At 43.9% G+C, this 22,444-nt stretch overlaps 1 protein-coding gene and 1 long non-coding RNA gene across 3 annotated transcripts in view; one reads left to right on the forward strand and one right to left on the reverse strand.

Moving 5' to 3' along the window:
* The window catches only part of LOC111818400, a 42,846-nt gene extending 31,084 nt beyond the window's left edge, over nt 1–11,762 (forward strand). Inside the window, exons 2-4 of the long non-coding RNA XR_002822398.1 lie at nt 3,549–3,769; nt 9,958–10,198; nt 11,466–11,762. This is a non-coding gene — a long non-coding RNA (uncharacterized LOC111818400). The remainder of the gene's footprint in view (nt 1–3,548; nt 3,770–9,957; nt 10,199–11,465) is intronic.
* Nucleotides 1–14,203, reverse strand: part of Traf3ip2 (TRAF3 interacting protein 2) — a 39,322-nt gene extending 25,119 nt beyond the window's left edge. Inside the window, exons 1-2 of one of the 2 annotated variants that reach the window (XM_023722329.1) lie at nt 13,631–14,203; nt 648–1,490 (exon numbers count right to left, since the gene is read on the reverse strand). In XM_023722329.1, the coding sequence (XP_023578097.1) occupies nt 648–1,482 (835 nt within the window). In that variant the 5' untranslated portion in view covers nt 1,483–1,490; nt 13,631–14,203. Of the gene's footprint in view, nt 1–647; nt 1,491–13,630 lie in introns of those variants that run through there. The other variant, XM_004637503.3, reaches the window with a different exon arrangement.
* Between the last annotated feature and the right edge of the window lie 8,241 nt (nt 14,204–22,444).

Here is a 22,444-nt window from a genome sequence, read left to right on the forward strand (position 1 = left end):
CATATTTCAATTGGGGGAAATGATGAAATAGTACTACTATAATCAGAAAAATTATTTTTAAATATAAAAGATAATACAACATTAAAAAGTATTTTATAGTGCTCACATATGATTTCCTATTAATCTCGAAGTCATTTAGAAATAAATGGAGCCCTGACCCGGGCCCTGCTCCATTCTCAGTGACTCATACTTAAGGGAATCTACCACCACACCCACCCCTTGACAGGGCACTCAAAGCAGGCAGTGTACCCGTGCTCCACCTCTTTCTCTGGCAAGCATAAGGTAGGAAAGAAGCATGAAGAGAAAGAAGAATGCAAAAGTCCAAGAATTAGAACAAAGAGTTTTCTAGAAATCATTTGGGTCATCTCTCTGCTTCTAGGCAGGTTTTAGTTCAACTAACCTTCACAAAAAAATGTATTTCATCCTTAAACTTTCTTAAAGAAGGAGGTTCCAAGGCAGACTGGCTTTGGGCTAAGGAAAAGAATTCCTTTAAGGCTCCTTCCAAATTTAAGCCCATGGCAAACCTCTGTGAGAAGCAGAAGGCCTCCCTGCACTGTTCCCTAGCTGCACTAGTCTCGCGACGCGGGGCACCGATGTGAGTGAGGTCTTGTTTCCTAGAATGTCTAGAGGCAAAAAAGATCACTTACATGGTATCTGGGGGTCGGGCCTTCCAGGACAGTGGTAGTGATAGTTCCATGGAGCATGTGGGGAATGATGGGGAAGTAGCATCTGGGCACAGGCTGGGTACCTCTGAGGTTCAAACTGCAAGAATTCTCTGGACCTGAGTGGGCCAGGGAGGTCCTGAGGGCAGCACACAGAGGTGAGGGGCAGGGGCCTTTCCAGCTGCCTGATGCCCATGACATCCTGGGGCTGGGAATCATATCCTGTATCTATCGTTGGCAGATCTGGGGCTGTCTGGTTCCTGTGGAGCTGTGGCTGTGGCTGTGGCACTGTCTCTTGGCCACTGCCCAAAGAGTCAGCTGGGGCATTAGGTAAACTTTGGTCTGAGTTGTCTGAGTCATGGCCAGTGTCAGGAGAAGCTGCTGAAAGCTGAGATCCCAGCCATGGATTACGTTTTTCCATAAGTGAAAACTGATGCTGTTGGGGGAGGGGTGTAGCCACAGACACAGACCCTGGCCGGCGGGTGGTAGAGGCACCCAAGGGAAAATCTTTGCCAGGATCCGGATGCCTCCTGAAGAAACTGCCATCACTCTCCTCCAGGACTTTAGTGCGTAGGCAGATGACCTCCTGGGACACAGGTCGCTGATAATTTGCAAGTTTCAGGGGAGGGTAAGCCTGAGAAAAGTCTCCTGAGGTACAGTGAGGGGGGTTGGGTACAGGCAAGCTGGTGGACACCATGTCTCTTATATTTGGAGCAGGTGGTTCTGATTCCTCTTCCAGAGAATATTCCGGGATTGGCTTCAGCAACTGGCTTGGGTATGGTTCTGATTCATCAACCTCCACAGGAATGCTTCGGTTCATTCTAGTTTCTGGAACAAGAGAAAACATGCCATAGCTTCAAAAGACAGATCAATCCTTGCAGTCCCATTTTCTGACCTTATTCAGGGTGTGGTTTAGACTATTATTAGTGTGACACCACTGTGCTTATGGGCTCCAGTCACATCAAGGTGTTTGCTCATCCCTCTATGCAAAGGCACTAATGGTTATTAAAACATTTTATCTGGAAGGCAGTCAAAGAAAGATGACTAAAAGTCATACTGTGGTAGAATTATTCACAAGCAAGGGGCAAACATGGATGAAAATCTACTGCCAAGTATAGATGAGAGAGAAATTATCACACTATAGGCTGCTGTGTGTGTTTTAGGAATGTATAATGAATAAAGCTTAGTAACTGATGTAGAATGATCTCAAAGATATGTTATTAGGTGTCAAAACTAAAAAAATCTGCATGCTGGGGCTGGGGAGATAGCTTAGTTGAATAAGTGTTTGCTTGGCAAGTGCAAGGACCAGAGTTCAATTCCCAGCTCTGAAGAAAAAAAAAGATCTGCATGCAGAACAGTGTGTACACTTTACTGCTATTTTGTGTAACAAAAGTAAGGAAAAGGGAAAGTCTACATTTCTGTGGGCTTAACTGTTTGCATATACCTAAGATGTGTGAACCATCCCTGGTACACTGGGTGCTCTGAGGATGGATTAAGGGGGAGGGTGGGAGGGAGAGTTTTACCCTTTGAACTTTAAAAATTTTGCTTCTTCTGACTATTGTTTAATTTTAAAAGTAAATAACAAGGTTCTTTTGTAATACAAAAAGAAAGCACAACTTTAAAACACATTGGGAAAAGGTTATAGTGACATTTTCACTGCACAACTTTAAGGTTACTGGGAGGACTTAATTTGCTCTGGGCATTATTATGACTGCAATGAAGGTAGCCACATAAAACTAGCCAGCAACCGCTAGCCACAGCTGGAGTGAGATTGTTCTTATCTCTACAATAGACCGTTTAATGAACCTAAAGAATGAAAAAGAAAACGTTCCCTTTTATGTTAAATGGGATGGCTTAAAGAGAAATAGGAGCAGGCCAGAGAAGGCTCAAGGGTGTGGGGTGGGGGGTTGGAGGCCTGCAGAAGGTTGCAATGCAGGTGCAGTAAAAGAGCAAGTGCATAAAAAAGAAAAAAAAAAAAAAAGCCTGAGGTTTCTTCTGTGCAAGGCCTTTGTACATAGCATACTTCAAATACTAGAAACAGAAAAGGGATTGTGTGTGGATTTTTAAATTCCTACTTTGGACCCACACAGCATTTCAACCACAAACGTTTACCGAGGGCTTACTGTGCTTGGAGTCACAAAGTGCATACATTATTGTTCTAAGACAGCTTTTGAACACGAATTCACTTTCCCTTGCACCCTGTACCCACTCCAACAAGAACAAGACGAATGCATTTTGAAATGCTGCCCCTTTTGCAGAAGGAGGCCAGCAGTTGGCTGCTAGCTCTTTTTGCCTTCATTTTGCACTGCTGGGGATCCAATCCCCAGCCTTGTGCATGAGGGGCATGTCCTCTACCACTGAGGTGCACTCCCAGGCCCCATTGCTGTATCTGCACTACCAGTAAGAAGCCAGGCCTGGTGACACACACCTGAGTTCCAGCTACTTGGGAGGCTGAGGTAGGTAAGTGGCTGCCACAAGTTAAAGACCAGCCTGGGCAGCATGGTGAAATTCTATCTTAAAAAAACAAGGTTACTGCCTCTGTAAAGGTAACTTTGCCTCTCCCAATCAAATGAACAATCTTTACAGCTTTTCTCCCCCCACTTGGTATCAGACATAATTCTGCTGCTTTGCCTTCAAGCAGTGCATAAAATGCCAGCTCTGAACTCCTGGCTGGCCTCTGTGTTCCCATATCTGTCCCTTCCCCCTCTGCTCTCCGCAGCATGAGTCCCCTGCCACCTTGGTGGCTGTGCAAAAAAGAGACCTCAGAGCCTCAGTTGAGTAGACTTGTAATAATGACTAGGAACCTACCAACTATAGATATTCTAACCTTTTCTGTTTAAAAATGCCCGTCATTGTTTTCCTTTCTTCCTTACAATTTGTCTACAGCTGTGAAATTGGATATGCCTTACAACATACTCTTCAGCTGGTCAGGAAACAAACATTTTCTCCAGGGCTGGCCATTCACGCTGGGTAATCTGCCTGCCTGCATCTGGGAGCCCACAGCTGAGCAAGAGGATGAAACCATGTGGAAAGGGAGCAGACTAAGGAGGACCAGGTTCGTGGACTCCTTTTTGGCCCGTGGTTCTTCTCCATCACTCACATCCCAGGTATAACTCTTTACATTCTCCCTGGATTTTCAAATGTAAATACCCAAGAAGCTCTCCCAAAACACAAAGTGCAAATTTGTCTTCTCTACCACCTAAGGGGCTCTCAGGGGCTTGGAAAAAGCTAATGTGAAAGGTGACAGAGCAGGCATTTCACATAACTGGAACCTGAGGTCCAGCCCATGGTTCCTTAAAAGTGGCCTGAAAAGGAACAGATGGTCTTTCCTGGCATGCCAGTGAACAATCTCTTAGTAAAACGCTAGGATTAGTAATCACGACAAAAACAAAATAGGCCCTGATGTTCCAAATATCTCACTATGAAGTACTCAAACTGCAAATAATCACTGAGCTGTTTACCTGTGCTGTCCAGCTCTGCCTTCTGAGGCATAAGCTCAATTAGAATTATTTTACTTTTTATGTCTACTACCACACTTAGGAAGTACAGAAAACTATAGTGAAAGCTGATCACAAATACTTCTAAAGGCATAGCGGGCCGGGGAGACAGCTCAGTAGAATAAACGCTTGCCTGGCAAGCCCAAGGGCCTGAGTTCAATCCCCGGCTCTGCAAAAAAGAAAAAAAAAATACTTCTAAAGGCATAGAAAACATTAGTCCCACCTTCAAGCTACTTGTGATTCAGTTTAAGGGCCTACCTATTTCTTAAAATACTCTTTCCCCACATGTCTGCATAGCTCTTTTCCTTTCTCCTTAAGTCTTTCCTCCACTGTGCTTCTTGGGAGGTCTCCATGGCAACCTCTCCAAAATGTTTGCACCCTATTCTCCCTTCCCTGCTTTACCTTCCTCTCTTAACAGATATCACCATATAACATACCACTCAAATATGTATTGTAAACACAAATATCAAATCAATTCTTTGTCTGCTTATTGTCCTTTCTCTTTTCCAGAACATAAATCTCAGGAAAGCATGTTTTGTTTTTTTTTGTTTTGTTTTGTTTTTTAAGAAAGGGTATCACACTGTAGTTCAGGCTAGCTTTGAGTCCACCATGTAGCCCAGGCTACTCTCACAATCATAATGATCCTCCTGCCTCAGCCTCCAGAGTGCTGGGATTACAGGCATGCACCAACACACCCAGGTAGGAAAGCATAATGTTTGACTGTTCTGCTGACAGTAATACTCTCAGCACCTGCAAATGGTATCTGGCACTAGTGCTCAATAATGATTTGTTCAGGGACCAGGGAGATGGCTTAGTGGAATAAGTGCTTTCCTGGCAGGCGAAAGGGCCTGAGTTCAATCCCCGGTACCGCAAAAAAAAAAGAAAATTTGTTCAGTGAAAAAGCAGTTGACAACTGGACTATTTTGGAATATTTTGCTGAGTTCACACACCTATGATATTTAAATGACAGAACTAAACAAAAAAAGGGGATACAGATGAATGACCATTTTGTATCTGTGTATTCAAAATGATTAGGATAGATATACAGCTACATTCTCTTAATTCAGCGAATAGAGGGATTTGTTCTAATAGTGTTTGTAAATAGGATATCAAGTCTGCATCTTGTACAACAAATAACCACTAGGAAGGCAGTATGTAGTGTGTTAACTATTGGAACTATCCTACTAATTTGATTTGAAACTGTCTCATTGCTATTTGTTTCTCAATAAAATTATGGAAAAAAGAAAAAGAAAAAAGAACAAAACAGGTGACACCTATTTCAGAGCAAAGACAGATCTGTGTGTCTGGAAGAATCACCAAAAGTCAAGATCCATGGGGGAGGGGAGGGAGTACCTGGGGGCCAAGTCTGCAGGGTTCTTAAGGTCCCCCCCACCCCCCCACCCCCTGCCTCCCCGCGGTGTTGGCAATTGAACTCAGGACCCTGCTCTTGCCAGGCAAGCGCTTATGCTACTGAGCCATCTCCCATGCCCAGGGTTCTTAAAATTAAGCCACAGGGATGACCTTTCCCTCCTTTCTTCTACTTACAAATATTTATGAAACACCTGCCAAGCATCAAGCCCTTAAGGCAGTCTGGGCCATACCCAAATTCTTGAATTGTGTTCTTGGACTCTGACCACCATTCTAACCTTAAGTTCTTTCTTCAAGTCTTTCTCTATTTCATTGTCTTTCTCCAAGTCTCTGACATTGGCTTCCTTTTTACCTCCTCCAGCTTGAGACCTTTCTCCCAGCTCCTCTACCCCACCCCGCCCCCAACAGCCTGGTTCTGCAGATAAGATCTTATCCAATATCAGCAGTCTTAACATACTATGTGATAATGGTGTCACATTCACAGTATTTCCCACCCCCACCCCAGTTTTTTCTATACACAGCTCAGTCAACTTCTGCGAACTGCCCACAACCCTGCTCTTATCTTTTCCCAGTGTCCTTTACCACTTCGAGCACATTCTGCTTTCAATTATTAGTTTCTCAAAACAGACACTTGCAGTCCCCACAATATCACATTTCTGATCTCATAGTTCATCAAAAAGCTTCTCTCCCTCCTGTGAGGCTTGTCTCCCCTTCTGCAGGTTCACTGATGCTCACCCTAGTCTCTGTGGTTAACAAGCCCCTCTTAGAACACACATGTACAGACTTAATGTTCGCATCCATGGTTAACTACAGCTTCTGCTTTCCCAACAGCCTTACCTTGAATCAATACCTGTTTCTTCAATGTGGGAAAACACACCCAACTCTTAAACACATAGGCTCTGAATTCACATTCCTTAGGGTTAAAGTCTTTTTTCTACTAGTTGCATTGGTAGAGGAATGACTTTGACAAAATTACTTAATTTCTCTGGGTTTCATTTTTCTAATCTGCAAAATGGGGGAAATAGCAGTAATTGCTCCTTAGGGGCATTATGAGAAGAAGTTTAAACAGTGCTGAATGTAGAGCTTGGTCCATATGCTCTTAAAAACTAAGGGCTATTTTACTGTTTAGTGCAAAGAGTACTTTGGCTTTGGAACTCTATTTTTATACCCAACTGTTAATACTCTCATAAGAACTGAATTTTTTAGCCAAAAAGTTGATATGAGAGTTATTGCCAGCACATTTGATTCACATAATCTTATTTGGTTCTTAAAACAAGACTGGCTACAGGCAAAGTGAGAAATACCATTTTTCCAGTCCTATTTTACAAAGGCTTAGACACATTAGCTTTTCCAAAGTGACATAACAAGTGATTAATCAAGGTGGATCTAGTGTGCAGAGCTGCTTGCTCTTTCAACTAAACCATACAGATTAGGGTTTGGAAAACTTTTGATACAAAAGGCCAAATAGTAAATAGTTTTTGTGTTATGGGGCATATCCTATCTCTATCTCATACTCTGCTTTGTTGTTGTCATTTTTCCTCCTTTGTTTGTTTCTCCTCCTGTTCCTCCTCCTTTTTCTTCTCCTTCTCCTATCTCCACCTTCTTCACAAGATATTTTAAATGCAAAAATGAGGGCTGGGATGTAGCTTCACAGTACAGCATTTGCCTAGCATGCCCAAAGCCCTGCATTTAATCTCTACTACTGTAAAATAAATAAATGAAATATTAACATCATTCTTTGCAATAGGCCAGTGTATGAATAGATCATGGGTCACAGACTACCTTTGGCTCTAGAGTGGTAATTTATCAACTACTGAAATACATTATGCTGATACATCAAAATGCACACCTAATTAAAAGGATCTACTTAAACTTTGTGCTTTATTATCACTCATTTGTTAATATTTGTTGAATGGTTTCTACATGTGAAATATCATTCTAAGTGTTGTACACACATTAAATGATCTAACCCTTGCAGTGACCCTAGCTAATAGGCACTACTGTTGGGAGGTTAAGTAGCTTTCTCAGGATCACAAGGTCTTCAGGTGGCAGTGCTGGGATCCAAGTCCAAGCAACCCAGTGCCAGAGCCTAGGCACTGAGTTGCTTGTATCCCAGCTGGGAGGACAGACAAGTACATCTATTTGGGAGACAGAAAGAGGATGGGAGAAGTGCAGAACACCTAGAACCTTCTGGAATAAGCATGTTTCAGAACAGAGCCAGCCAGATAGCTCACCGGCGGACTAAAGGGCCTGCCTAGGCAGAGTGTAGGGGCTAGAGTTAGATTCCTGGCACCACAAGCTGTGCTGGCCCTGCCCCCAGGGCACCCTGAGACAGTGACTGAGACTGAGCATGGTGACACCACCTGTAATACTACTGCAGGCAGCTGAGTTAGATAGAAATATTATAGGCAGTCAGACAGGGCCAGGCCCTCAAAGGAGACAGCACAGAAGATAAAGACAACTGTGGGAGGGACAGATGCTCCTGCTGTGAACCAGACCTAAAGACCTAAAGGTCAAACAAATGCTAAAAGAGTAGCACCTGGGATTGATATTCTAAATAAGTATCAATCACCTGGAAAGACCCAAGTGAGTCACTAGCCCAACCCCCATCAGGAAGAGACCCTGTCCCACATTCCAACCCCCAACAGGAAAAGACCCTGTCCCATATTCATGCCCGCTTGCTACATGACTTGCTTTCCCATTTGACACTGGGTTTAATCAGCTCTACCTGAGCAATGGTGCTTGTAATCTCATTGGTTGACCATAGTTTTGTCCCACCTCCTGCCCACCTAAGCGAGTTCCCTCTTTGTCTACCTTAGCTTCACATGGTTTTACACTATAAAATTCCCTGGAAGAGACAGCTTCCAGGGGAACTACCTGTTTGGGGCCCCCTCCTGTCCCTCTCTTGGACAGGAGCTTTCTTTCCCTCAATAAATATATTCTGCTCATAACCTCTGTTTGTTCCTAAAATTCATTCTTCAGTTTTAGAGAACACGAACTCCTACAGGTCAGGTCGGGAGATCATTTTTCCCTATGTCATTTGGAGGTTCCCTATATGGTTTGGAGGTCACCCATCCAAGATCACTTTTTCTCCCTGTATCAATACCAGCACTTGGGAGGCTGAAAACAGGAGGACAACTATGAGTCTGATCTGTGTAGTGAGACCCTGTAGACCTTGCACTAAATACATTTAAAAAAGAAGAAAAGCATTCTTCAGAACAATTCACCTTGACACTGAGGGGTGTGGGCACATGTCACCTGCATTTTATAATGCATTGCCAGGCTAGAAAGCTTCCCTCCTGCATCTACAACAGAGGATACAAATGACACTGCAGAGGCATCTTGATTCGAGAAAAGCACTTGATTGGATCTCATTAAATTTTAATCAGAAGCTGAATTCAAAATAAATTGAAAACTTGTTGACAGAGCACAAACAAAGGGTGATGATAAATGGTGACACATCGTGAGAGGGGATATCTTCCAGGGACGCCTCTGAAGCAAGGACAGCTGGGACTTAATGAAGGTGTTCTGTCCCTGCAAGAAGACAAATAGCAGAGCAGGGAACAGGGGAAGGGCAGGAGTGAGCAGCCTGAGTAATTAATAAACCACATTAACAGCTCCTAGCTAATCAAGGCTAGGAGTGTACACTAACTGCTTGTAGGGTTTTTTTTTTAAAGCATGTTTTTGGAGGTCAATAATGTGGCTATAAATTCACAGCATGACTACTTCAGGTGAATAAAACAATAAACTTACAGTTAGAAGACTCCTCAGATCCAATTTGGATCAATACTTTCAATGATAGATTTCAAGGTCTTATTTAACTCCTTGAGATTAATTTTTTTTAATGTGTCTTAAAGATGTGAATATAAAAGCTAAGCTCTGTATACTCATTAATTCTTTGCTCACAGCCCAAATATATGCAAACTTCCCATAATGCAGATTTGCTTAGAGGAAATTGTTGCATTAGGGATTGAATCCAGGATCTTACACATACTAAGATAGCACTCTTAAAACTGAGCTACATGCCTGGCCAGCGCAAGGGCCTGAGTTCAATCCCCAGTTCTCAAAAAAACAAAACAAAACAAAAAAAAGAAAAAAAAACTGAGCTACATCACTACTGGTCCTTTTTATTTTAAAATTTTATTTTGAGGGGCCAGGGAGATAGCTCAATAGAATAAGTGCTTGCCTGGCAAGCACAACACCCTGAGTTCAATCCCTGGTTCAGCTAAAAAAAAATAAAATAAAAAATAAAAATAAAATTTTATTTTGAGATAGGGTCTCACTAACTTTCCAGGACTGGCCGCGAACTTGTAGTTCTCCTGCCTTAGCTTCCTTAGTAGCTGAGATGACAGGCAGTACTCTGCTCTAAGGTTGCTTTTCAGAGAGCTACTTGACTCAGATTCAAACTTCAGTGAACAAATGCTTCTCAGTTTTCTTGCAGAATGTTCTTCTCCAAGGACTTCTTCCACTAAGTTGTGAGACAATTTGAAGTGGTGAGACAAGGAGACACTGTTCTGTCCCTGGGCATAACCCTGCACAGGAAGTCCCATGTGAGGCTGTACAGAGTGGGCGGAACTGACCCAGCTGGAGGAAATGTATCCTAGGACTCTGCAAGCTGCCCTGGGTGGAGATGGATGATGAGAAACGAACTGACTGCCACATTGGAAGCTAGTTTAAAAAACAAAACAAAAAAACACTTAAGAGAACAACTGCAAACCAGCCTGTGTTTTTCTGTTATCACTGTCTTTTTTTTTTTCTTTCAGATAAGGTGGCTTCCCTAAGTATATTTGTGATCCCTAATCCAGTCCTTCCCACAGACTAAAGAGAAGGAAAAGATGCAGTGACAGAGAGGCATGGGAGAGGAAAGAAGCAAGGGTAGTGGGGAAAGCCTGAGGGAAATCCTTTGTTTGCCCTACAATGGTGTAGGAGACTTGCTTGACTTGTAGTCTGCACGTGTTATGGGTATGAGAAGCATCAGTTGAAAGGAGGGAAAAGTCTGAATCCAGGCAAAAGGCCAGGAAGAGTGTGGACAGACAGTTCAGAGTAGGAAGAAAGTTCACTGACATGAATGAGAAGTATGGACTCGGTGAGAGGAAAAGGAAAAGCACCACCCTGGGCATAAGACAACAAGATGGCAGAAGACAGCCGAGTTCCCCTCCTCCCTGAGGGACTTGCTAGGGCCCCAAGTAACCCATGTCCTTGGGTTGCTGAAAGGGGCACACAGGCAGGGACTCCAGTCCCATCCCTGCCCATGTGCTTGATTTCAGCTGCCTCACCAGGGAACCAAGCCAAATTGTCACAGCCCCGAGGGTGGGTGCAAGGCGGCCCTGCACTGAATGTGTAGGGCTTCAGGTCTCCAGGAAGGTATGGTGTGTGCTGAGTGCTCATGGGCAGAGCGAGCTGAACCGCCAGACCACCAAGCACGCGTGTGCTCTGGAAGGCTGGCTGGCTGGCTGGCTGGCTCTGAGAGACGGAATGTCGCAGGGAGGAGGACAGCCTGGGTTTCATGAACTAAAAATAGCTTGGTGACAATGCGTTGAGAAGAAATGAGAGAGGCCTGGGAGACAGCAGCCTGATTCGAGCTCTCACTTGGATGCCTTCTCACGGAAGGCCTGTTGGATTGTTTTGATAAGGAAATGTGATCAAACATTAGGGGTCATTTTGTTGGATCTGAAAGGAATTTAAAGTTTAATGTGCCTCATCTGTGCTCTTTTTTTCTGCAGCAGTTGCTTGCAATTGATATATGTACGTTTTTAAAGGCTAATCTTAAATTGCCTGCAGCAGAAAAATGATTTGAATTCAGGATATATCTGAGATTTCCATTCTGTGATGTGTAAAGCATCGACCTAATTTAGACAAACTACCCCACCATCATCTATCTTGCTGAATGCCTGTTAAAGAATGCCTGCAAATATGATTGTCCCCTTTTAATTTTCAGAACATTTGAAAGTCACAACTCCTCAGCCCTGGAGAAGCAGGCCGTAACATTTTCTGTCTGCATGCTTGGAAAATGAGATCCCTGAGTTAGGAAGCTCCCTCCAACATTGTGACACATGCCAGAGCCTGCTCCTCATTACAACACCCTGGCAATGAAGTGGGCAGAGCGGTAGCATTCTCCTCCTGACACCACACCGAAGGACTGGGGGTGACGGAGCCAGACTGAGAACACTGGCAGCGAGGCCTTTACAGGTGGATGCTCGGCTGGCAACTGAACAACAGTGAGCCCAATCCCAGATAATGATGCGTTGTGTTTGAAAATACAATCAGACAAGGGCCTGAGTTCAATCCCTGGTTCCGCAAAAAAAAAAGAAAGAAAGAAAGAAAACACAATCAGGAGCCAGCACAGGTGAAACACGTTGAAATGCCTATCCTCCTAGCCCAGAGGACTAGACCGAAACATCAGAAAGTGGGACTAGAGGACTATGCCAGGGCCTAAAGCCCACAAAAATTCAACAATCCCAAAATCCCTGAGTTGGCCCATCCCACTCAACCAGAGCCTGTTGGAACTGTACTGACAGTGAGAAATTGCCCAAGAGAAACAATAACACATTTTTAAAAAGCAGTGGTTTGGAAAAGGTTAAGGATTTCTTGTATCTGCCATCTAATAATGAGTCTGATCATAGTCATTGCCGTGACATGGCACGAGGTTATGTTTCACTGTTTCCTTTCCCCTCCCATTAAAGGCCCCACACGATGATTGCTCCAGCTCGGTCACATCATTGGTCTCTGGCACTGAGTTTGCCTGTCAGTTCTCCAGCCTCCTCTGACTCTGTGAGCAAATGCGTGGGGTAGACAATGCTTTCTGGGAAATGCAAATGGGACAAAAACTCATTCAAGAAACCCCCATTCCCTCGTATCTGGCTGGAACCAGTAATGACATCTTGGTTCTAGGCAGCCCTCCACAGAAGGGCTTCCTCCGCCAGCTCAGCCTGGCTGCTGCTTTACCTTTAGCCTACCAAGCAGATGAGTGAAACAGAAATCAAAGATGCTCGCGTGGGAAGAAGCTGGGGAATCATCCAATATGCGCCTTGCAGTGTGCTTTTTGCTAGGAGGGGAGATTCTGGTGCCCAGAAAAGTATTAAGAAACAAGGTCCATTTCCTCCAGAGGCTCACCAACTAGAAGCAGAAGGTAAAATTTATATAGGTAATAACCAGTAAGCAAAACAAGTCTTCTCAGACCACCCATTAAGGCTCTGCCCAGCTTTGTTTGGTTAGAAAGGAATTTAGATATAATCATGCTAGTACACACACACATACACACATATACACACACACACTTTGCTAATGAAGAAATCCAGGCCCAGGGGAGCCAAAATGAATTGTGTAAGAGATGGAACTACACAAAGTAGAGTGAGAACTTGGATCCAAGTTTCCTGACTTCTTTTTAAATCATTTGGCCTATTTTCTTCCACCAAAAAAAAATTATATATATGTTTGAAGAGGCCACCTTGAATCTAAATGTTGTAAGAAGCTTGATCAGCCTGTAAGACCAAATAAAGCATTTCTCCAGGGTGTCCCCACAATGCTCTGTCCAGGGTCTGTAAAGGTTTGAGGAGGGCAGAGCTGCAGAGGAGCCAGGGAAGGCTCACACACAGCGCAGTGTTCAGGGAGGTGTCCTGGCCCGAGAATATTGTGTGCTTTTTTTCCCCCTGTATGAAACCAGAATAGAGAAAATTTGGGAGGTGTCCTTCCCTCTGTTACAGACATGTGGTGGAGCTGGAAGCCAGGTCCTTAAACTTTGCCAGGGTGGGCCCCACCTTGGAGCAGGGGAACTTCAATTCTTGATCCAAACTTTAGGGGACAGAAAATGCCCAAACAAGTGATTCCCAAGCAGCTTGGAATCACACCAGTGTGTGGGCCTTCTCTCTTCAAAGAGTTAAATCTCAGCTCGCTGGTCTGGAACATTAATCCAGCAACACATTCTTGCTGTAGAAACTTCCTCTCATTTTCTCAGCCCAAGTTGATCCCCATAAAAACAAGCTAAAGGTGGGGAGAGAGGGAAGGGCTGAGGAAACTGGGGCAGAACGTTTCGGCGAAGAGAGAAAACAGCGTTTTGGAAAGTGGGTCAGTGGTTAAGAAATCGGACAGGGCGGGCTCACTCACCTTAGACCCACGAGGGACAGACACACAGACAGACAGCTGGGGGTGGTCGCGCTTTCTGCTTCTCTTGCCTTCACCTCGGGTTGCTCTGGACTTCTTTTGCCCTGTCCAGGGCCAGGTAAGTTGTAGAACAGGCTCTGAAGCAGGAAGTGGAAGTTGTATGCAAATCTCCGCGGAGGCTAGGAAGCCTGTGCTCAGAAATCTCCCTGTGGGCAGTGAATCAACAGCTAAGGCACTTTATTTCTTAAAACAGAAACCTCCTTCATTCACTAGAAAGAACCAGGGACCAATTAGGCTGCATTATTGTTTTCACCATCCGGCTAGGAAACTGCAAAGGAACGCCCGGGACCCCCAGTGACTGCAGTGCCCACGCTGCTGGGAAGGAGTCTGAACTTGCCTGTGAAGTCTGCTTACTCATTAGCAGCTTCAAAGAGGGGCTGGCAGATAGTAAGGAGGAGCAGGGAGCAGGAGCTTCTTACCGTTTACAACTTAAGCATTTGCTGCCTTAACCACCAACGGGGGACTTACTGCCCATGTCCCTGCATCCTCGCTGGCTTCCCATTTCATAACCTGAAGTTTATTTTCTCCCATCCCCTTCCCATTGTTTAATTGATAGCCTACACAATTTACTGCACACAGCAGATGCTGCAGGCAGAATGATACGCAGCAATGTGTACACATATAAACACAGAGACTCTGAGCGCCACAGAGTGTTATGGGAGCCGTGGTGGCAGCAGCTTTGATATCAGAGGGTCCAGTGTACCCTTAGCCACACCACTGGCCGGCTGGGCTACCATACACTCTTCTGCTAGGGGAATTGTCTGCCTGTTGAAAAGGTCTGAGGGGCAGCCCACATAGCTGGTGGTCCTTCCATCCTCACACAGGGACTCCCTAGAGCACGCCTATCCTGCCTGCCAGTTACTGGTCAAGTACGATGCCTGAAGCTGGTTGCTCAGCAAAGGAAATGTGGGTGTTTTTTAAACTAGCATAAGGCAAGTAATAAATGTTGTGGCACATCTTTACAACAGAAAACTATGTCACTATGAAAAATTGGAATGCACGAGTACTTATTATTTTTACATACTACCGTGGAAAAGGGGCTCTCAGATATTTAGTAAATGTTATTTTTGCCAATATCTATGATGGATACACAAAAATTTGTACATAAAGTATATAGATTGATGTTTGGTTACCAGTAGAACCCAGCACACTGTGCAGAACATTCTAGGCAATTTCTATATAGCTGTTAAATGGTCCATTCAGAAATGCTTGCAAGGATGTATGTCGAACTGTTCAGTGGTGGTCACTTCAAGGGAATGGGTTTGAGGGAAATACAGTGGAAAAAAATCTGATTGCTTTTTTTTTCACAAGCATGAATACTCTTTCATTTAAAAAATAAAGCAGGCCTGGGAGATGGCTCAGTGGAATAAGCGGTAGGGCATTCTTGCAAGAATAGTACCAGGATAATCTGAAAAAGTTATTGGCATTAGGGGATAAGAACAGACAAGGAAAGAAGAATGGCATGACGAAGAAAGATGAGGAAAAGAAAGGTAGAGGGGAAAATATTTTTCATTCTTCTTAAATGTTCTTTAATGGACTGGGAAAGCTTTGAAGGTGCAGGGTCAAGAACAACCTGTAGAAGTCTGCCTGCCAGGGAGAACAGGGGAAGCATTTCTTCCATTTCTCTACCACTGTTTCTGGGACTTGAGGCCTAAGGTCCTCATGAGGAGAAGGTCAAACACTGAAGCGCTGCTATTCATTTCTGTTAGCTGGACCTTCTTCCTCCTCTGTAAATTTTGGGGGAAAGAGATGATGGCACCTTCTCGGAGTCTCTGCTGGGGTCACTCCAAAGTGTCCTAGACCTGAGAAGGGAACTTCTGTCTGAATACACCTGAGGCACTTACAGAGAAATGCAGATGCGTGGGTGGGGTTGCTGAGGAGGCCCAGGTCTGGGAAGTGAACATCTCCAGCCCCCAGAAGCTTCCCTCTAGCTCTCAGACTAAGACCTTGGAGCTGACATTGCAGGGGACCAGCTCCTCACTGAGGGCTTCTCTTGACAGTCCTGGGAGGCGACTTCACTATCATTCCCACTTTGACTTCACAGAACTCCAGGCTCAGAGACAGGGAGTAACACCACAAGGACACACAGCCACTGCATGACACAGTTCAACCCAGAGTTGCCTCAGTTTCTGTCTCTGTTTCCTACACACTAAGGTGGAGCACAGCTGATTTGCTTTCTTTGCACAACTCTTTTCAACACTGAAGAGTCCAGACAATAAAAGGGTGAGGCTGTGTCTGTGTCAGTCACCATGGTGCTGTGCTTATACAGTGATGGCTGTTGTAGAAGTCAGAGGTACAGAGGTCAGGTTGGGGGTCAACACCCACACATCTGCTAAAAATCCAAGAGAGGAGGATTTGTGTTTGCCCCGTTCTACAGTTTGCTGCATCTTCTTCATAGACTGGATGACTCAAATGGCAAATATTTATGTCTCATGGTTTAGAAGGTGGGAAGTCCAAGATCAGGGCAGACCCTCTCACTTTGTCATATGACAAAAGGAGACCCAGAGTACTGTGAGGGGTCCCTTTTATAGGGGTGCTAATCCCATTCAGGAGGCTACAATATAAAAGAAAATTTTTTCCAATATAAAAAATTAATCTCCTGCCAAAGGTTCTACCTACAAATGCCATCCTATAGAGTTTCAACAAATGAATGGGAGATGGGTACATACATTCAGCTCATAACAGTTTTTTGGCAAAAGACAAATTATATTGAAGTTGGTTCCCTTTATACCAGTGTATTAGACTAAACTATGGTGCCTAATGTTCATAAATTCTCTGTTCTACCAAATAAATCTTTGAAAAGAAAGAAAGAGGGGCTGGGGAGATGGCTCAGTGGAATAAGTGCTTCCCTGGCAACGCAAGGTCCCGAGTTCAATCCCCAGTTCCAAAAAAAAAAAAAAAAAAAAAAAGTAGGAAAGAAAGAAAGAAGAAAAGGAGCTAGGCATAGTGGCACAGCCTATAATCCTAGCACTTGAGAGGTTAAGACAGGAGGATTGTTGGGAAGTCAAGGTGGGCCTGAACTGCATAGGAAGACCCCGTGTCAAGAGAGAAAGAGAGAGAGAGAGAGAGAGAGAGAGAGAGAGAGAGAGAGAGAGGAATAAGTGTGTACTTGGTTGACACAATCTGCTGATGTCTTGTTTTTAGGCTGCTCAGTCTAGCTGTGCCAGCCTACACAGAATTGTAAGAAATAAATTTCAATTGTTTATAAACTACCCAATCTCAGACAGAATACTCCTCTCTTATCCACAGGGGATGTGTTTCAACTCCCCCCATAAATGCTTGGAATCACAAATAATATAAACCTTAGATAGTATATGCCCTGTGGTTTTTTTTTAAAGAGTATATCAATTACTATATAATTAAACATGATTACATTTAATTTATAATTAGGTAAAATAAGAGAGTAACAACAAATGATATGAATAAAATGGAATGACTATAACAATAATTGTCGGGCTGGTGAGATGGCTCAGTGGTCTAAAGCACCTACTTAGAACAAGCTAAGCTAAGCAAAGCACAGGGACCGCGGTTCAATCCCCCAGCACCACATGCCAGCCAGCCCCGCACCCTGGTGGGCTGAGCTGGCCACATACACACAAAATAAATAAATAAATAAAAAAAAACAATAATTGTCATGAAATCACCAACATCAGTGCTATTGTGTTTTGGGGGCAATAAAATAAGAGTCATCTGAGCACACCAACCACAAGTGTCGACCTGCTAGCTAAGACAGCCACCAAGATCAAGGCGGCCATTCATGGGTAGGTAGTTCAAGGTCTTGTCACATTATTCAAAACAGTGCATGTCTTAAAACTTCAGAATTATTTATTTTTGAAATTTTCTAAGGAATACTTTCAGAACACCACTGACTACAGATAACTGAAACTGTAAGTAACTGATTCCACAGAGAAGGGGGCTACTGCCTCTCATTACAGAAGGAGGATCAACTAAAGACAAGGTTTCTTCCCCTGCTGAGCACAAAGTTATTTTCTCCTTCCCCTACTAAGAAGATACTGGGAAGAGCAGGTTTTCTGAGCTACAAAGCTTCCTTAACCCATTACCCCAAGGCAATGATACCTATTCACCTTACACCTGTGTAGTGAAAGGGAAGTGCTGGGAAGTTCTGGGGAAAGTCAAAGATCTTCATGCCGAGGAGACTTTACGTGGTCACATAGACCTAAAGTCACCAGCAGCTTGTCCTGCTAAGCAGTAAGTCCTGCACACTGAGCTCCTAGTTACTGTCACAATGATAACCTTCAGAAAGTGCTCACTAAAATGCACTCTGTGTTCACTGCTCATTTATAACGCTCACAGTACATCTACGAGGCAGATTCTATAAGAACAGCTACCACATACTGGGCACCTATGATGATTAATTTTGCTTGTCAGCTCATCGGCTCAAGAGATGCCTAGGAGATTAGGGAAGCAAAGTTGTGGGTGTGTCTGGGTGAGTCATGTGGCCATGACCTTGGGACTGTGTATGGTCCCTGGCTCCTTCCTCTCTGCTTTCTGGATACCATGAATTCAGCGACTTTCCTCTGTTAGGCCACTGTGCGCTATGATGTTCCTGTCTTGAGTGAGCCATTTGTGGTCTGGAAAGTGAAACCATATTTCTTTACGTGTCAGTGCACCTGTGGGTATCACGTATTTCCTAGCAATAAAAAACACTGAGGAATACAGCATTTATGGTATGTCAGCTAATTTTCACAGTCTGTGTAATGAAGTGGAGAAATGTACTCCAGATAGCTGGTCTCCAAAAGGAAAATGCAAATACAGATTCTGCTTCCCCTAGACAGTGAACTCAGCAGGATTGGTCAAACCAGAGACAAGTATCAGAAAGAGGAAAAGGTAATGACAAGGTGGCATGGAGCCCAGAGAGAAGGTGCAGGAGAGGCATCAGTGGGGCAGGGGTGTGGGGGGACTTTCTGGAGTGGCCGGAGAGTGGGAGGGGCTTTAACGTGCTTTCCTATATAACCTGCTGCATACGTTCCGTGTCATTCCTATTCTACACGAGGCTGGTGTGGTTAAGTCCTGTAGGATTCCCCAAGCCCTCTCTGATTGGATTTATTCAATTGTTTGGCTTTGGAGACAGCTATGGCAATTTTATGTTTTCATTTTAAAAATTAGAATGTTTACTTGGACAAAATGCAGAAAGTAAGTACTGAGAAGGATGCAGAGATACTGGAGCCTTGTGCACAGTTGTGCCCCTATACGGTTGAAAATGGTTAAGACACTTCAGTTTTGTTATGTGTACCTCACCATAATTAATAAAAAAAATCCCAAAGAAGCCCTGTAAGATAGTTTTCATTACTGTTATTACACAAGTAGATTTTTAAGAATTTTACATTTATTTATTTCTATTTATTTATTTATTTATTTATCCTTCATTTCATGCAGGGTCTCACTGTACATCCAGGACTTGTAGTGGTCCTCCTGTTTGCAGCCTCTGCAGTGCTGGGATTATGGGCAGGGCGACCATATCAGGACTCAGTGGGGGGCTCAGCACGCCCAGGGGGCGGGGCCAGCACTGCATGGGGGAACTTTAAAATTATTATTATTTTAAAGAGAAAAAAACACTGAAAACAATAATACAAAATTTCAAACCAAGATGGAGAGAAACAATGGTCAGCACCTTGCTTATTGTTATCTTCAGAGTAGTTGCTCAGGTTACAAGAACTGGCATGAAAAATTGATCAAACAATATAAGCACAAACCTTTCTTTTTATGAACTAATAGAAATTAGTAGTATAGCTATCTTAACTACCTTGTTTATACATTTATTTTTCCTTTTCCCTTCCTTTCTCCTTTCTCCCATCCTTGTTTTGCTTTCTTTGTGAACAGTTTCTTCCCTTTTCCCAAGACATTGTACACATTGGCTCTTGTTTTCCCTTTCAGCTTCTTACACTAGGGAACAACACAATGCTTACACATGTGTGACTGATTTATTTCATATATGAGTATGGTCACTAGTAGCATCCATTTACCTAGAAAAGCCTAAAATTTATCTTTTTTATAGCTAAGTAATACTCCATTGTAGAAAAAAAAATCACATCTTTTTTTATCCATTCCTTGGTTGACGGACATTTGGGCTGTTTCCAATATTTAGTTATTACAAATTGTGCTGCTATAAACATGGGTGCACATATATTGTTATGGTATAGTGTTTTAAATTCTTTTGAGAAAGATACCCAGAAGGAGAATAGCTAGGTCAGGTGGTTAATGTGCTGAGGCTTTAGGTAGCTTGATTGGGCCACACAGCTAGGTTTCAAGTTCAAGTAGGAATCCCTGGGTGGCATGGCACAGAGGGGATCAGGCATGTGCCACGCCTCGGAGATTGTCCTTGGGTGGCCCTGGCCTCTCCTTTCTCATGACTGCCCTTCCTCCAACACTGCTTTTATAACATTCATATTCCCTCCTCTGCTTTCCCCCACTGAAATTCGGTCTCAGGAAAAGGATTAAAAAACCTGATCATTAATTTTTACCTAAGTTACATGGTCTGAATTTAAAATAGCAGCGTTCCACCTCTCTGAGGGGCATTTGCACCGTAAGTCTCATCATCAGGTATGAAATGAAAGGTTTTGTTCCATATTAAAGGACTTTTTGGACTTTCAGAGCTAATAAGGAGGAGCTGGAGGGTGGTGATGGCAGGTAAGGCAAGCAGAACCCAAGAAATGCACCAAGGGACAGAAACTTAGGCATAGCATGACGAGACAGGGACGTATAGTGGACAGGTGGATCCTCAGGGCCGTGAGATGTGAAGCACAGGTCAAGAGAGCTCAGTGCACAGACGGTTTGTGCTAAGCCCTCCTCCTTGGCAGGTCTGGCTGCCTGATATCCAGACTCTATGCACTTGTTTATCAGCAGACCTATGCACATTCTGGAAAGGAGGGGGTGTGATTTTCCAACTATAATTCCCAGACACTTCTCAATGCCTCTTCTCTACTTGTTACATAGTAAAATTGCAAGCATCTGGGCGTGGCAGCTGGAGCTCTCTGACAATAGAATCTGAGTTATGAGTCCTTCAGTGTCAACAATGACACTGGAAGCAGGAAATGCTTGGGACCTTTTGCCTATACTGTACTGTCCCATGCTACCCGGCCCTTCCTTGTCCTTAGCTCTGAGGACAGATGGAACACATCATGCTAAAGATCAAGTATCATCAATCATTCTCACTCTAAATTTGCTGCCTGGATACTGATAACCTTCTTTGCAGGAGGAAAAAAAAAATCCTATGTATTAATTGAAAAAGTTTTCCTTTACAGTTTTGCCTCACTGGCAGAAGGCAGCAGGACACATATAGAAGTAGAGGTAAATGGGTAGCCATTTACCTCTAAGAAAGATGTGCTCAGAACTGCAGCTTATAAAGTCAGGGCCGGCAGATTCTCTTCTCAGTCTCCCCTGGTACCCCCTCCCCCACATATTATGAGACAGAGTGATTTTACTTGTAGATTATGCCAAAAAAAAATCCTCAAAAATACAACCCCATCACCCCAATTTTTCTGCAATATTGTACCTTTACTCACATTCCACCTAGCAGAGGGCAGAGGCTCACCGTCACTGGGAAGTACCTCCGTCTTCTGCAGCTTGGTCCTGCTAGTAATGATTTGGTCAGCCGGTATTTGCCCTCTTTCTCCAGAGAGAGTCTGGGTATTGAGGGAGGCTTATGTGTCCTTCTGTTAGTGATCCAGGGTCTCACACCCAGTGGGGGCTTTTCTCCCCTCTGTAGGCCCCTGCTTTTAAAGATGTCCCAGTGCCTGACAAGCATGTCCCCTTGTGAATGCTCATGCGGGTTGAATGGAAAACAAGGTGTCTTGTTCATCACCTTCCCCAGGACACTGTTAAGGAACTAGACCACCTTGGTGCCTCTGATAGTTTGGGTTATTGGTTTCTATAACAGAAACTCAGAAGTTAGCCCCAATATCCATTCCTTCTGCCGCAGATATAGAACCTACTGTTGGACACATCGTTCCCCAGAAGGATGACTGCTTTATGCAGCCTTCCCCATGGGTAGGCGTGACCACATGGTTAAGTTCTGATCAATGAACTATGAGAACTTAAGCCATAATGTCCCTTTTTCTTTCTCATTGGTTAGAATATAGATGTAGTGGTGGTGGCTGTTGAGGTCCTTGTGGTTGACAGCAGCACCCCAGAGATGAGAGGGCAACCAGATTTAAGGAGTCTGGGTCTTTAAAAACACCAAGACCTAGATTTCCATATGTAATATTATGCACAACTCTTACTTGACTCAGATTTGTCTTGCTGGGATCTTTCCACCAAGCTTGAGTCTCTGCTGCCCTCTCTCCTCCTCCTCCCTTCTGCAATTGAAAGCCCCATCTCTCCTCCTTCATTCCCCAAATCCCCCTCAGCCAGGCTGCTGTGTATAAGCCCTGGTCTTAAGGATAGAGATGCTGGTGCCAACAGAGGATCATCATCCTCAACCGGACTCTGGAAAGAGCTGAAAGTTCTGTGGGGCCTCTCTATTATGGAGACCTCCTATGTTTGCAGAGATGGAACGAAAGCTAAATGGAGGCTCCATTTCTCACCTTCTCCTTTCCCAATGTTCTACATATGAGCGACCTGGTGTGACTACCCTGGCCCATGTTTGAATTCTGTGCTGCTTGCTTTGGAAAGAGCATTCACTCAATATATGTGAGGCCCTGAATTCAAAACCTAGCACTGGGAAAAAATAGTGTACATACAAATGGCTTGGAAATTTTTATTATTTTTGCATTTAGTTATTTTATTATTATTATTATT

The sequence above is a fragment of the Octodon degus genome, unplaced genomic scaffold (genome assembly GCF_000260255.1).
Source record: "Octodon degus isolate 3935 unplaced genomic scaffold, OctDeg1.0 scaffold00090, whole genome shotgun sequence".
Taxonomy (NCBI): domain Eukaryota; kingdom Metazoa; phylum Chordata; class Mammalia; order Rodentia; family Octodontidae; genus Octodon; species Octodon degus.